This window comes from Monodelphis domestica, chromosome 7 (assembly GCF_027887165.1).
Source record: "Monodelphis domestica isolate mMonDom1 chromosome 7, mMonDom1.pri, whole genome shotgun sequence".
NCBI classification, from domain to species: Eukaryota; Metazoa; Chordata; class Mammalia; order Didelphimorphia; family Didelphidae; genus Monodelphis; species Monodelphis domestica.
Genome location: NC_077233.1, coordinates 276,796,101 through 276,811,953, shown reverse-complemented (window position 1 = coordinate 276,811,953; position 15,853 = coordinate 276,796,101). Strand labels below are relative to the sequence as shown.

General features: G+C 39.3%; 1 protein-coding gene and 1 long non-coding RNA gene across 5 annotated transcripts in view; one reads left to right on the top strand and one right to left on the bottom strand.

Moving 5' to 3' along the window:
- The window catches only part of DCAF12 (DDB1 and CUL4 associated factor 12), an 88,953-nt gene extending 73,264 nt beyond the window's left edge, over positions 1–15,689 (bottom strand). For 2 of the 4 annotated variants that reach the window (XM_056803889.1, XM_001362342.3), the window contains exons 1-2: positions 12,410–13,264; positions 10,949–11,203 (exon numbers count right to left, since the gene is read on the bottom strand). In XM_056803889.1, coding sequence (XP_056659867.1) covers positions 10,949–11,203; positions 12,410–12,487 — 333 coding nt within the window. In that variant the 5' untranslated portion in view covers positions 12,488–13,264. Of the gene's footprint in view, positions 1–10,948; positions 11,204–11,602; positions 11,736–12,409; positions 13,265–15,599 lie in introns of those variants that run through there. The other 2 variants (XM_007497907.3, XM_007497906.3) reach the window with 2 other exon arrangements.
- Positions 11,844–14,030, top strand: LOC103102922 (uncharacterized). The gene is made up of 2 exons (XR_469720.3): positions 11,844–12,005; positions 13,252–14,030. It is a non-coding gene; the product is annotated as an uncharacterized LOC103102922 (long non-coding RNA).
- Positions 15,690–15,853: the final 164 nt, after the last annotated feature.

Sequence of the window (15,853 nt, the reverse complement as noted above, 5' to 3'; positions counted from 1 at the left end):
AATATTATGCTATAGGAAATTATGCCTTAAAAAACCCTGGAAAGATACTAACTGATGCAAAGTGAAGTGAGCAGAGTCAGGAAAACACTGTACACAGTAACAGCAATTTTTAAAAACCCATACCTTCTGTTTTAGACAGAATAGTAATAGATGCTAGGCAAATAAAGTAAAGTAACTTGCCCATGGCCACAAAGTTAGGAAGTAAGTGTCTGAGTCCACATTTGAACCTAGGACCTTCCATTTTCAAGCCTGGCTCTCCATCCACCAAGCCTCCTAGCTGCCCCTACTTAGTAACAGTAATATTATATATAATGATTTAGTTATTCTCAGCACTACAATGATCTTAAGATAATCCAAAAGAACTCAAGATGAAAAATGCCATCTGTGACCACAGAAAGAACTGATGGGAGTCTGAATCCAAACCAAAGTCTACTGTATTTCACTTTTTTTGGTCAAACTTTCACAAAATAACTAATATGGAAATGTTTTACATGATTGCACATGTAAAATCTACATCAGATTGCTTATGCAGGGGGAGGGAGGAAAGGAAGGAATATGGGGCACAACATTAAAAATTTTAATGTTAAAAATTGTTTTTACATTTAATTGGGGAAAAATAAAATTAAGAAATTTAAAAGAAAAAGGATTAAGAAAAAGTTAAGAAAAAAGGCAAGCATTGCTATGTTATTCAATGAAATATCACCTAGAAATGTTTGGTAATTGATTTTTTAGTCCATTTGGTAATGGATTTTTTAATCCATGACTCTGGAGGCCTTGGTTAAATATTGAATATATTCTTAAGGTTTTATCCCTTGCTGCTCCTAAACAAGGATTACAAGTGGCATTTGTAGTCTAGGTAGGGGGAAGTTTCCATTTTGTAGAATCAGACTTCTGCCTTTAAAATTATGACTCTGATACTTGGTCACAAACTAGCTGGTCCAACTCTAGAATCTTCTACCAGTATAACAATAACAATATTCTCTCTAAGCATACAGTAAGTATAACATAAGTAACTGGTGTGTTGGTTAGGTTTCACTCAACTGCTTTCTTTATTCTTTTTGTCTTTCTTTCTTATCTTTGGATACAAGGGATTGCTTGCCAGGAACAATGGGGTGGAGGTGACGGTGTAGGGAGGGGATGGGGGGGGGGGGGAGGGAGATATTTTCAGGAATTAAGGTGACACAAAATCACAAGATGCCAATTTTAAAAAAGACAAATTTAATTAAAGCAAGTTATCAAAATAGATTTGGATTTGAGCTCTTATTTTGGCTTCTAAAATAGGAATCATTTAATTTTGTCTTCAAGTGATTTATAACAACCATTTCAAACTTGCAATTTCTTCACTTAGATAAGACTATAGCAATGGTGTTCTTTGGGTTCACTTCACATGAGACTTCATCCTTTCCTGTGCTTTATCTCAGTTAAAACTGCTTGGTTAAAGATATATAATTTTGCTGAAGTGGAAAAGAGAATAATGATCTTATAAAGCCCTAATCTTCATTACTGGTCCTTGCCTGGCACTCCCCAGACTAGAGCCTTCAATTCTGAAATCATAATACCTACCCTAGCATGTGAACTGCCAAAGGGCAGAGATGACAATGGTTACACAAGATGCTATGATCTTTTAACATATGAGAATTGTTAACTGGATTATAGTTATTTTTAATAATGAATCCTTTACATCACTTTTTATTTCCTGAACTATTCCTAGCAAGTGTCATAATATTAAGGCATTGCTAGGTGTCTTTTAAGATAATCTATTGCTCCCAGATGGATAAAAAGGGTTCAACTCTCAGACCCATCAACTACTAGGTAATATAGAAAAAAATCAATTATCAATTACTTGGTACTGATCCTACTGGTGCATTTCTAATGTCCTATTATAATCCAGCTAAATAAAAATGCTATAAAATGTCAAATTTTATAATTTCTTAGTAACCAAAAGCAAGAAAAATCATTTCCCTGACTGCTCTAAGTCATAAAAGCAAAGGGAGGAAAAGGTAGGTAATTTATATATATACACATACACACACACACATATATGTATTTCCCCTAATTACATGTAAAAACAATTTTTAACATTCTTTTAAAAAATTTTTGAGTTCCAAATTTTCTCCCTCCCCCTTCTACTTCCTCTTTGCTGAGTGAGAAAGTAAGCAATCTGATATGGATTTTACATGTGCAATCATGTAAAACATTTTTTACATATTATTTTGTGGAGATCTCAAAAAAAGAAGTGAAACATAGTGTTTTGGTCTTCAATTCAGAGCTGGAGAGTATATTTTTAAAATCTGTTAAGCCTGCAAAAAAGAAGCTATCACACCTGATATAAGGACATTCTTCCTGGCCATACAAAATATGAGTGGAATGAAAGGAAGTACATTCAAAACTAAGAATCAAGGAATAATTTTAAAGCTCCTTTTGTGAAATTTTTGTTAGTTTACATAAACCAAAAATATTAACTATCTACGACATATAAAAACACTATTCTAGGAGCCAAAGGAAAAACCAATAGTTATTAGGTGGTGGATGAGTTCAATAAAAAGAACCTTTCCTGATGTTGGGGCACAAAGTTCAGGCTGAAATCCTGGCTCTGAGAATGACTCGAAGTGTTAGTTTGGGCAGATCACTATTATTTCTGAACCTGTTTCCTTATCTGCAAGATGAAGGAGTCTTGACTAGATGTCTGAGGTCCCTTGCAGTTCTAGATTAGAAACACAAACAAAACAAAATGGAATGGAAAGAATATCTATTCAGGAACATGCAAGTGAACAGGGCCTTAGAATTAGAAGTCTCCCATAGAATATGGAACAAATGAAAAGAAAAAAAATGAAAACAAAAGACCTTATTATGAATCAATTTCTACCATTACCTACTTAACTACAAGGCATGGAAGCCTTTCATGGAACCTGTGGGCAATCTGATGGAGTATACAGACCTTTTTTCAGAATGTTTTTAAGTGCCTAAAATACCAAAGATTGCAAAAGATACCAATTATATAGTTATCAAAATTAAAAAAAAAACACAATAAAAAATGAGTTCATGAACTCCAAAAAAGGAGCTTTACTCTAAAGATAACCCAATGAATCCCAGCTTAAAAAACAAAAACAATGCTACCTACCCCCAAAACCCCTCCACACTAATAGCAATGGAGAAAGCCAAATAAATTAATCAAATACTAGTCACTTTCAAAGGCAAATAAATGTTTTGGTCAAGCAATTTGACAGCAGGAATCTCAAATGGTACCATATTTTGCATCGTTTTAATGCACTTAGTGCATAAGGCCAGCTAGGTGGCACAGCGGATAAGAGTTCTGGGTCTAGTCAGGAAGACATCTTTTTGAGTTCAAATCTGCCTCAGATACTTACTAGCTGTGGGCAAGTCTCGTAACCCAGCTTGTCTCAGTTTCCTCATCTATAAAATAAGTTGAAGAAGGAAATGGCAAACCATTCCAATATCTCCAATATCTTTGCCAAGAAAACATCAAATGGAGTCACAAGTCAAACACAACTGAAATGACTCAACAACTTAACAGCACCTAGTATATTACTGTCAAATAAGGAGATAAAGCAGGGAGCTAAATAAATTGCCAAAGGGCAGATACTGCCTTATCTGAACTATACTGAAAGAGGGAAAGAAAAATAATACTATTAATCTCAGTAGCCCCATTTACTTCTATAGTGCTTTGGGTATACAAAGTCCTCAGTAAATATATGCTAAAATGCAAAAACAAAAACAAAGCATTAAGCCACTGGCTAACAGACCAAAACCAGAAAGCATATGAATTCCACTTTTGTTCCAACACAATAATATTATAATTTAAGCTGCATAATAAAAATGCTTAACAGAGATTTAATGGTGTTAAGACACTTTACATTTGCCCATAAATCAATTATTCAGTCTCATTAAAAGCAAGACTAAAATAAGCAAATAGGAGAATAGATTTGACTGAACAAATTTTCTATATGACTGATCCCTAAATATTCTGTCTCAATTTTCTCATGTTAACTGTGTACAAGAAAATAAGTAGAAAGAGTTATTAAAGGTCTATACAAATTACTGGAAAAGGTTCGATTCCATTAATTCTGGGGAAGGCAGAGATAGGGCTTGGTCAGTTGACCCTAACCTAGAAGGGAAAAAGTATCAGAGAAGAGTATAAGTTGTCCCACCCAGGTTGGTACATCTACGTTTCTTTGATATTTGGCCATCCTGAAATTATAAAAACAAGGTGACTGATAAAATCTAACTGTTTTACCTGCTAGTCTTGAGACCAATAAAGAAAAGCTTAAAAAGCTCAGGACCTTCAAAAAAAGAAGGGGGGGGGGGGGGCGCGCAGCTGGGTGGCTCAGTGGATGGAGAGCCAGGCCTATAGATGGGAGGTCCTAGGTTCAAATCTGGCCTCAGACACTTCCCATCTGTGTGACCCTGGGCAAGTCACTTGACCCCCATTGCCTACCCTTACCACTCTTCTGGCCTTGTAGCTAATACACAGTATTGACTCCAAGACAGACGGTAAGGGTTTAAAAAAAAAAAGAATAGTGATGTTCAGTTGTAACCAATTCTACGTTATCCCATGGGGTTTTCTTGGCAAAGATACTAGAGTAGCTTGCCATTTCCTTCTCCAATGTTGGACCATTTAATAGAAGAGAAACTGAGGCAAACAGATATTAAATAACATGCCCAGCGTCACACAATTAAGTAAATAAGTGTCTAAAGTTAGATTTGAACTCATCCTGATCTTCCCAAGCCCAAATGCTATGCTCTATCCAAACCTAATAACTATAAAAAAAATTAAGTTGATTAAATTTCTTTTGACTTTGTTCTTTCTATCTGTAATTTTGAACAGCAAAAAGACAGCACTAGGTCTTAAGAACCATGAACAAGATCCACTGTTAGCAAAGGCTATTGAGAAGAGATAGGGCTACAAAGAAACCCTCACAGATCCAGAAACCAGTGCCAACTTGTGCCCTCTAGCTATTCAAAAGAAAGCTCTTCCTTTTTCCTTTTTGTTTGAGGGACAGGTGGCTTTCAGGAATTTGAAGTCATACATAATATATGAGAAATATCCAACTTTAAAAAATAATTATAGTGGCCCAACTGCAATCTTAAACTGACTCTACCATGCCAAGGCTCAAGTGGCAACTGACCACTTGTGGGCCACTCTCTTCCTCATCACTGAGTCTAAAGACACATTTTGAACCATGGTGAAAATTCTGCTTAAAGTACAGATGGAAAAAGGCCATTTCTCTGTGACAGAAAGAACAAACTTACCTGTTTTCCTAGTCCTTCCTCCTGGGAACCAGTAGTCACTTCCATTTCAGAAGAAATGAAGATCCTTGTCTCCAGATTTTAATGCCAGAAGAGGCACTTGTGTCCTTTGTAAAGTCAATATAACATTTCATATACCCCTTGACTATTCCTACCTCCTCATCCATTATAATTATCTCCCTACGTATTCATCCAAGAAAGGAAAGGAAAAGTCTTCTTACATAAAACTGATCAAGTTCTGAGCTCTTCAGCCTTCATTTGAATCTTCTTATGTGTGTAGTAACATAAGAGATGTAATGTAAGATAACACAATGTAACATAATGTAATATGAACATAAGGTAACAGTTTATGATGTAAGTCATTTGATGCCAATGCTTTTCCTTTAAGATGATCTCAATTTATCCTAAATAAATCTTGTTGGTACATAGTTGTTTACATATTTTCTCCCTCATTTGGCTTTGAGCACTTTGAGAACTAGCATTGTCTTTTGCTTTTTTCTCTACCTTCTAGAACTAGGCAGTGCCTGACACACGACAGAAGATTAATAATAATTAATAAATGTTTGTTGATTTTGACTTGACTCTTTAAAGGTAGGGGTTGCTTTTTTTTTTTGACACTGTAATTCCAAAACCTCACAATAGTCAATTAATAATTATTTTTAACTGAATTGATTGGTTTCACTTCCTAGGATTCTTATCCATTATTACTCTCACATCATCTTCAACTACTGAGAATCTATCAGTGTCAGCAAAGCAAGACATTACAAAGCAATTGTGATGCCTCTATATTCAATATAGAGATTTGGGAGTAGGGTTGGGGGCAGGAGAGAAGAAAGGCACGATCTGGCATACTTTACCTCAAACTCTTGAACAGAAAAGGCAACTTTTGTTCTCCTTTGTACCCTAACCTTGGAGGAAATCTGGTCTAAGTTGGCTGGTGAAATGAATTGAGTCATACGTGCCATACTTAAAGCTAGAAGGAAACTCAGAAGTCATTTACTACAATCCCTTCATTTTATAAGTATGAAAACTAAGGTGTGACATGTCCAAGGCCACAAAGCAGAGCCCTTATAATGCCAAGAATATAAAGTCTTTAAAAGCCAAAGCAAAACTCTCCACAGGAGTAAAATACTCTAAAAAAGAGAACACCCCGTTAAGTCTAGAAATAATGATGTTATCTTACAAGTAGAAAAGTATCCATAAGATATTGCTTTAAAATGACAGAATAACAAAGTTACCTTCTCATTAGGATAGATAAGATAAAGTAATATACACCATGAAAAAGATACTTCATTAGAAACCAGCCATTTTAAATATTTTTATTATTTTAAAGATTAAAATCCAGTTTTCCAAATATCATCTCTTCCTTTAGGGAAGTGAAATAATTATAAATGATGAAAAGAAACTTGAAATACATCCTGGCCAGTCCTTCAGGACATTGCAAATAAGTTCAACAGACATCTTACAAGGCAGATCTTTCACTCTTTCTTCCCCGCCCTTCTCTCACTCCAAATGAGGTTGCTCCTGATCTTTGTACCTTCTTAGGATCATAGATTATAAAATCACAATTCTAAAGGTAGAAGACACCTTAAAAGTTCTCTAATCCAACCCCTTTACAAACAAGAAAACCAGAGACATTTTGTGACAGAGGCAGAATATGAACCCAGGTTCTCTCACTCCAAATTAAGGCCATGCTTCACAACTGCTCCTTTATCTTGTCTGAAAAAATAAACTGACTTGACTTTTCCAGTTTTCAATTCCACCTGTGCTCTTAACTGTCAGAGATCTTTTTAAAAATAGACCTAAGACCATGGAATTCCCAAAAGTTAAAGACAACAACCTAACAACTTTGGCTCAGAACATCATCTGTTAACTAAGGCACATGATACTTCTTTAAAAAATTTTTTTCTTATTAAAACTTGACAAATATGAACATAAACAACAATGGAGAGGTCTGTATATTAAGCTAAATTTGTTATAGTTTAATGTTACAATAAATTAAAAATTATAAACTTGACAAATATCAAACATGAAAATGTCTATTTACAAAGGATAGAGAGGATTACGTAGACTATAAATATATATATTATATAAGATTATATGTGAAACTACATCCTTTAAGAGATTAAGGTTTTTAATAGCAGCCATTCTTCAACTGATAAATGATCAAAGTATATGAACAGGTGAATTTCAAAGGAAAAATATCAGTTATCAATATAGTCATATGAAAGAATCACCTAAATTATTAATAATTTGAAAAAATGTAAATTAAAATAGCTCTAAGGTACCAGACATCATACCCACAGATCAATTAATATAACAGAAAAGGAAAATGCTTGAGGGGATGAAGGAAAATGGCATACTAACGGAGCTGTGCTAAAGCTGTTGGTGGAGTTGTGAACTAATCTAACCATTTTGAAGAATAATTTTCAATTATGCCCAAAGGCCTATAAAACTATACATACGCTTTAACCTAACAATACTGATACTAGGTGTATACCCCAAAGAGATCAAAGAAAAAGGAAAAGGATCCATATGTACAAAAATATTTATGGCAGTATTTTTTGAGGTGGCAAAGTACTAGAGTCTGAAAGGATACCTATCAAATCAGGGAATGGCTCAACAAGTTATGGCATATGAATGCGAAGAAATACTATTGTGCTACAAGAAATAAGGAAGGGGATGATTTCCTAAAAACCTGGGAAGGCTTATATGAAACAAAGCAATGAAAAATGAGCAGAACCAGAACAATCCACAAAATAACAGTAATATTGTGAAGGTAATTAACTGTGAAAGACTTAGAAATTCTGATCAACATAGTCCACCACAACTCCAAAGGACTTATGATATAAAATACTATGCTTCTCCAGATAAGAGAACCTATAGGCTCAGAGAGCAGACTAAAGCGAATGTTTTTCCTTTATTTTCTTGTTCCTTGACCCCAAGGATGGGGCAGTAGGGGGGATTGTCTAGTGCAGAAATGTTTTGCATGACTTCATATGTATAATGGATATTGTATTTCTTGCCTTCTCAAAGGATGGGTAAAGAACTAGAAAGAGAAAAATTTTGAATGAAAATAAAATTTTTAAATTCAATAAAAAAGAGATTGTTTTTAAAAAGTATATATTAAAACTTACACAATAATAACAAAACTGCTGTGCTTACCTTTGTCCATTTCTAAAATTCTTCCCACAGTTTACTGTGGGATTTTAATTTTTAAAAAGTGTTTTACTGATAGTTTTTTCTCGTACCACTCAGTACCTACCAACTCTACCTGCCTATACCTGATAGAAGCCCTCCTTTCTAATAAATATAATCAAGTAAAACAAATCAACACATTAGCTTTGTCTGTAAATGTATCTCTTTCTGCACATCTAACCTGTCACCTCTCTTCCAAAAGATGGGAAGTATGCCTATCATCAGTCTTTGCCCTTTTAACAGTACTGTTACCTTTACTAATCCAGAATAAGCCATAGTCCCACTAGAAATCTAAATGCTACTTAGTTCCAAGACTAACTTGGAAATCATCTGACTTAAAAGTGTCTATGTGACATTCAGCTATTGTCTGAAAAAGAAAAAGTCTCAAGAGATAAAATATGTACTCTGTTATATTTCCATAACCAACAAATATTAGTTTGTAGTCTTTTGTTGTGATTCACTGGTCTTGCCCATTTCAAGTAAAAATTCTTAAGTATTTTACTGATGGCGAACTTAAACAAGTAAAACACATATGCTATACAGGAAACTTCCAACAAACCTTAATCTCTCAATATACTAGCTATTATGCAAAAAAGGCTTTATTTGCTTAATTTTCCTCTAAAGAAAAATAAAATCTCAGCAAGAAAATAAAGTTTCAGCAACAATTGTTAATTCACTAAATGCCTATTAGATTCCAGGGACTGATTGAAGTCATATTATAGAATACCTACACTAGTATTTATGCATAAACATGGGGCAGGGATATCAAAGTATCTCTTAAGACCCACAACATCAGGATGGGGGAAAACTGATTACCTTCATTTTATAGATGAAAAAACTAATACACAAGGAATATAGCCCTTGAATCTAAAATTGATGAAAGGAAAGATGCTCACTAACCATAAAAAAAAAGAAAAGGAAGAATGACCAACTCTCCCACATCTTTAGGTTCCTGACAGAAAATCAAAAACAGTAATAAGAAGTGAAATAATAATGCAAATTTAGGTCAAGTGATTTATTCTATATAATAAAGGATTATAATATCATCCACTTCACAAGGTTGTTGTGAGGATCAACTGAGATACTATATACAAAGTATTTTGCAACTTTAAGACCCTACATAAATGTTAGATGTTATTAGTTTTTAAAAATATTACTTCCAAATAGAATTTTGTAGTTTAAGAAATCATGAATTTGAAAAATTAAGGGGGTAAAAGGGAAAACCATGAATTAATTACTTCAAAAGTGACAACCTTCTTTCACCAATGACAAAAGATGATTTTTGAGCAACTATCATTAGCAGGTAACCAGGAAGGCATGACCAAAGAGGGCATTTTATAGAAGGCCACTAATTCTAAAAGACTTCTGTTTGGTTGTACTTGTATAAGGTGAGGTACATTCAACAAGAAGTGAAATGGGAGTATATCCCTACTTAATTCCCTCCCCTCAAAATTTAAATCTTTTCTGTAAATAATATTTTTAAAAGACAAAGCACTTAGGCCTTCTACTTAAATAGAAATATTCCTTTCATCCTGTCCAGTATTAAAACTGTCTATTTACATAACACTAAAATACAAGAGAAAAGAGAGTATTTAAAAAAACTCAAGCCTAGATACAGTTGTCCTCCCAAAGCACCTTGCATTAATACAAGCTACTCATTATTACCCACCTCTTACTATCTTCTTTTACTATCCTTTCCCATCATACCGTACTCCTTCCTTATTTCCAACTGTACTTTCAGTGTGACTTTTCTTAGTATCCACTAATATAGTGGGCACATTCAAAATGCAAATCAATATTGCTTGATTCTCCTTCCCCCACTTCCTGATTCACAGTGGTCTAGTGAGAAGAGCACTAGCCTAGAAACCGAGCATGGCTTTAGAGAACATAAGCTCCTTGAGGGCAGAACTATTTTCCTGCCATCTCTGTATCCCATGTCTAGTATACATCAAATACAGTATGACTGTGAATTCCTTAAGAGCAGGGCCTCCTTCTTGCTTTTCTTGGGAGCCCCTTGCTTAGCATAGAGCCCAGCACAGAGTAGGGCATTAATAAATGCTTACTGACTCACTACTGTGTATTAAATACCGTAAGTGCATAACAAATATCTGTTGTTTGACTTGTTTTCTCATCTCTAAAATAGTATAAACCATCTCTGCCCCTCCTAGCTCAAAGTTGTGAGAATGAAATGAGACAACACACATAAAAGTTATTTGTGGGTTATAAACACAATAAAAATGTGCTATTGGATGACTTTGGTTAATCCAAAGCCAAACGGGCAAGACAGTTTAGGGAAAAATGAGAAGGAAAGAAGTATTGGAACTGAAAACAATATCCAAACTGGGCAGGCCATGGGAAAATGAAGTGAAGGAGAAAAGATTCTGGTTTGCTTTGCACCTTACATTTAACACAGGTCACATAGGAAAAAGGTTGAATATCCACATAGCTGCAGAAACCACAAGAAACAAGGCTTCCTGCTTACCGTGTTGCATTTTGTGCCACACACCACTTGCCGGTGATTCAGCCACTGAGATGCAAACACTTTGTTAAGGGTCCCAAGGTGAAACTCTCTCTCCTTCAGGAGACTGGGAAGGTGCTGTGCTGCATAACCATGCAACACTCGGTAGTAACTGGACTCATTCTGCAACCTGACTTCTCTGCCTTTCAGGTAGTAGACCAAGGACCTCTTCACTGGAGGGAGCCTTTTCCTTTTGTTTAGTGAATGATCCCAGCCAAACTGTGGAAAGCAATATTAGAAATCACAGGCTGCAGCCACTTTCCTTCCGAATGTAAAACCCTATAAACATCAATGAAAACTGGTAACCTACCCTATAGCTTTTTAAGTAATCTGCCTTGAACACAGCAGAGGAAGAAACTTAATCCAGAGATCTCGTTTAACCCTTATAATTCCAGGAAAGATGCTTACAGTCAGACTGATAAGAACCACAGAGGTGGAAGAACAAAGGAGAACAGGAATCCGGAGAGAGCCCTAAAGTTTCCCCAGGACAAGCCCGGGACTGTCTATAATCATCTTCCAGCAAGAGAGAACCAAAAGGCAGAAGGGGATTTGGGGGACAGGAAAAGCACCTTTCTTAGTCTTGGGAGAAGGCAAGGAGGGGGTAGGACCCATACCGACCTGAGGCACATCTCTGTCCAGCCCCCTCCTCCCTCTACGCTTGCAATCACTACGAAGCATCGAAAGGGTCGTGCTAGACTAGGCCGGCCTAGAAAGGGGCTGGCTAGCCTAGGACGGGACGCCCGGGTCCCTAGGCCTTCGCAGCGCCCGGGCAGCCCCGGTCCCTCGGCCGCGGCCCCCGCGCTCCAGACAGTTGCGGGAGGGGGGGGGGGGGGTTCGAAAAGTCAAACATAAACACGAGACGGGGAGGGGATTGGGCCAGAAGGCCTCGGGGAGAAAGGGGCCCGAGTTGTGCCCCCTGTTTATATCAATCATCTCCTCGTCAAAAAAGCAGCATTTGCTGGGGGAGGGGGGTTGAGTTGGGATGAATTTGGCCCTGAGCTTCCTTCGCCTAAGGCTGCAGGTGAGGAGGGTCGGGCCACAGGGCAGGGGTTTGGAAGCCTCATTATTTGCTTTGGGAGCTTCCGGAAGAGGACTTCTCCCCAACCTGGAAGGAAACGAGGGGTTTGAGAGTGGGTCTCTTTTTTCTTTTTTAGATGGGGGAGGCGAGAGCAAGGCTCGGATCCGCCCTCGGGGACAGCCCAGGCCCAGATCCCCGCCGCTCCCCGCGGCTCTTAGCTGTCCTCCCTCCGCAGGCCTACCCGCCAGCCGTCCCCGGGGAGCCCCGGGCCTAGATCCGCCTCTGGCTGTCGAAGCTTCGGGCCTGTCCCCGGTTCCTAGGCAGCCCCGGCTTGGCTCACCCACCTCCACTACACTGTCCCCCCCCCCCTTCTGTTCTCTCCCCCCACCCACCCCCGCCCCGGTTACCTGCTGGCCCTGGGTCCCGCTCCCGGTCCCCGGCGCTGCGGGAGCTTTCCGCTTCCTGCTAACTGTTTTCCGGGCCATAGTGGGAGACGCCGCGGCGGCCCCGCAGCCACATGGGGCAGCAGGACCGGGGGTAGTGGGGGGCGGCCGCGCTGCGGGGCATATACCGGAGGAGGGAGGGAGGGAACTGGGGGGGGGGGAGACGCAGAATATGCGGTGAGGGCGGGAGGAGAGGGGAGGCCTGGGGCTGGAGGGAGGACAGGGGCAGGGGAGGGGGGGGAAGGGAAGTCCGACTGAGCGGCGCAAGCGACCAAAGAAGAAAAAAGGACGGTGAGCGACAGGCACCAAAACACCCTCCTGCGCTCGCTATTCCTCGTCTCTCCCGTCACCCCTTCTCCTTCGTCACCCCGTCACCCCGTCACCAGCTGCGCAGCCGTGCTTTACGGCGCATTGCCATGGAGACACCTCCTGGAAGGGTGCAACGGAGGACTAGGCAAAGCGTTCGGGATGGTGGCCGGGATGCTGACCCACCCCTTCCAACTACCGCCTCTTCCTTCCACCTATCCCCGCCTCTCTACACACATTTCCGCTTCTTGTTTCTCCCTCCTCCTTTTCTTCTCCTTGCACCTTCCCTTCTCTCACCTGAGAGGTGGATAGGAAGTGAGAACCTTGGGGTTTGGAAGGAGAAGAAAAAAAAAAAAGCGCTCTCGCGCGTGCGTATTACCCGCGTCAGCTAGCCTGACAGCGGAAGGTTGATCTCTATGGGCCGGGTCGGACAAAGGCTTCCCCCTTTCCTTCTCTTAACTAACCCGGAGCCAAACTTCTCTTTCGCGTCATCACCTCAGGATGGAAACATCGCCGTCACCGAATCAGAGCGTGAGATGACGTAATCAAACTGATCCTAATTGATGGAGCACCTACAGATAAGGTGGCCTCCCACAAACCCTACGAACCACCGAATCATCCAATTAAGGCCCGACCTGGGAAGTCATTTGGTCTAGCTGCCTTGACATTTGAGGAAATTGAGGCCCAAAGGCACAAGATAGTAACCAAGGGGATTTGAACCCACATTCTTTGACACCAAATTCTGCACTAAGGTGCTTATTTCATTCATTGAGCAATGGGTACCCTCCGTGCTTAAGCAAAGTAGTACTTTGTGTTCAAAGAGAAAGGAGACTCCGGCCTCTTACTCCTCCTCCCACACAAGATGAGCGCCACAACGTGCCACGTGACATTTCTTCATATTTAGACTATAATGGCTGCAAAGAAGAACGCACAGGAAGGCCAATGCAGGGCATCACACTAAAGGCACTGAATCTTTACGAATGGCAGAGAAAGATTCCAAACCAAACAGACAGATACCTAGACATTATGGCAAAGTCCTATTGGCCTTGCCTTTTGGACAGTCGGGCTAAGGAAAAGAGGGTTGGGCCTAGATTTAGGCGCCCTGATTTCAGTCCTAGTTCTGAGGCTTACTGACTCTGGGATCGTCACTTCAAATTCCTTAGCCTCTGTTGGCCCATTTCTAAAATGGGGATAATATCTTCACTGCCTATTTCAAAGAGTTGGTATGAAGAAAGTGCCTTATAACAACTATTAACCTATATAAAACATATTACTCTTACCGAGAGATTTCATGCCTGAGCTGATTAGATATGGGGAGGAGTGTTTGAATTTGTTCCCAAATGCAATTCTGTGAAGTCTTAGAAGGAATCTATTTTGTCATTCCCTGCTAAAAATCATTCTATGGCTCTTCGTGGACTACAAACTAGTCCAAGGCATTCAATGCCTTCAAGCCTGCTTCCCCAACGGGAACCTCTTTTTCCTGCTTCTATTCATGCTGAGCCTTCTACCTAGAATCTGTCCCCTTCTCCGATGATCCAAATCCTACACATATTTCTCTGCTCCAGAGCAAGTCCCATTTCCTTCATATTCTTCCTTTCCCTCTAGTCAAACTGATGTTTCCCACTCTGCATTCCTAGTACCCCTCATTTTGGCATTTAGTCATATAATGCCTTATGTTGTTCAGTCATTTAGTCTTATCTGACTGACATTGTGGACCATATTGCCCATAGAGTTGTCTTGGCAATGATGCTGGAGTGGTTTGCTATTTTTTCTCTAGTGGATTAAAGCACAGAGATTAAGGTCTTTGCCTTGGGTCACACCACTAGAAAGTGTCAGGCTACATTTGAATTCAGGTCTTAATTACTCCAGGCCCTGTGCTGCAGCCACTGACCCAACTGGCAGCCTTCTCGATGACTTTATATTGTTATTTAACTCTTTGGTTGTGTCTAGTCTCCCCAAGAAGCCTCCAGATGGTAGATTCAATGTCATGAACTTTTGTATCCCCCCTAGTACCTATGACAGCATAGATGTTCAATATTGACTTATTGAACCATTTTAATTAGGTTCTGGTGAATTTTAAATATCTTAGTGACAGAGGCATAACTAGAAATGGGTGTGGGCATATGATATATGATAGTTTTGTAGAGTGCTCCTTTGATAGCTTGCATTAACCCTTTACCACTCTATTCCCTCTCATTCTTCTAGAGTTTTTTACCCGCCTCAACCCTTTTGGGTTTGTAAGAAGTATGGGGCCTCCACATCACATGAAGAAGCCTACTCTAAGTCAGATGTCAGTTATCTGTCACAAAACCATAGCCATCTGCCCTTGTTATGGCTTAGGTGAAGTAGGGAGCCCCCAAAGGTCATTCTCTGTTTCAATAATCTTCAGGATCCTATGTTTGTGCTTAAGTTAAAAACTAGTCTTCCACCCAGTCAAAAAAAAAAGTAGAGGGGGGAGGAACCTCATAAAGAAAAGTTATTCTAGGAGTTGGTAATTATTTGCCCTTTGGTGATAACCTTAATGGCCTCACTTAGATGTGACTAAGTTACCTGACTGCTAGCTTCAGGCTTCAGGCCCCTTAAACTTCCAGGAAGGCTGGTTTGCTCGTTTGAAGAGTGCCTATATGATGAATTTGTTTTTTGGTTTTTTCAAAATGGATTAAACAGACTGGCCACAGTCTTCCTATTATACTTCCCCCTCAGGCTGAGCATCCACCATGCCCTAAAATATGGGTGATGGAGTAAGGTTTACTCTCCCAGCTCAGGCAATGGAGTTCATTTGTCTGCCACCTCAACCCCTATTTCCACCTCTGGAATAGCTCTGGTAGAAAATTCAGCTCAGTCTTACTTGGCCAGGTTTTTCCCTCAGAGACATGCACATAGTGACTGGCAAGAGTTCCTCAGCTTCCTCCTTTAACCTGTCATTCTAGTTCTGTCTTGCCTCACAATGCTCTGTGCAGCATATTGAATAGTCCAATAATCATGAAAGAGTTTGGAATGTTGTCAAAAACCCATGAACATAGGCACAGACCTCTTTTTTACATTGTGGGTATCCTATTTCAATGTTATTCTTCTGTTTACAAAGTCAAATTAGAATATATC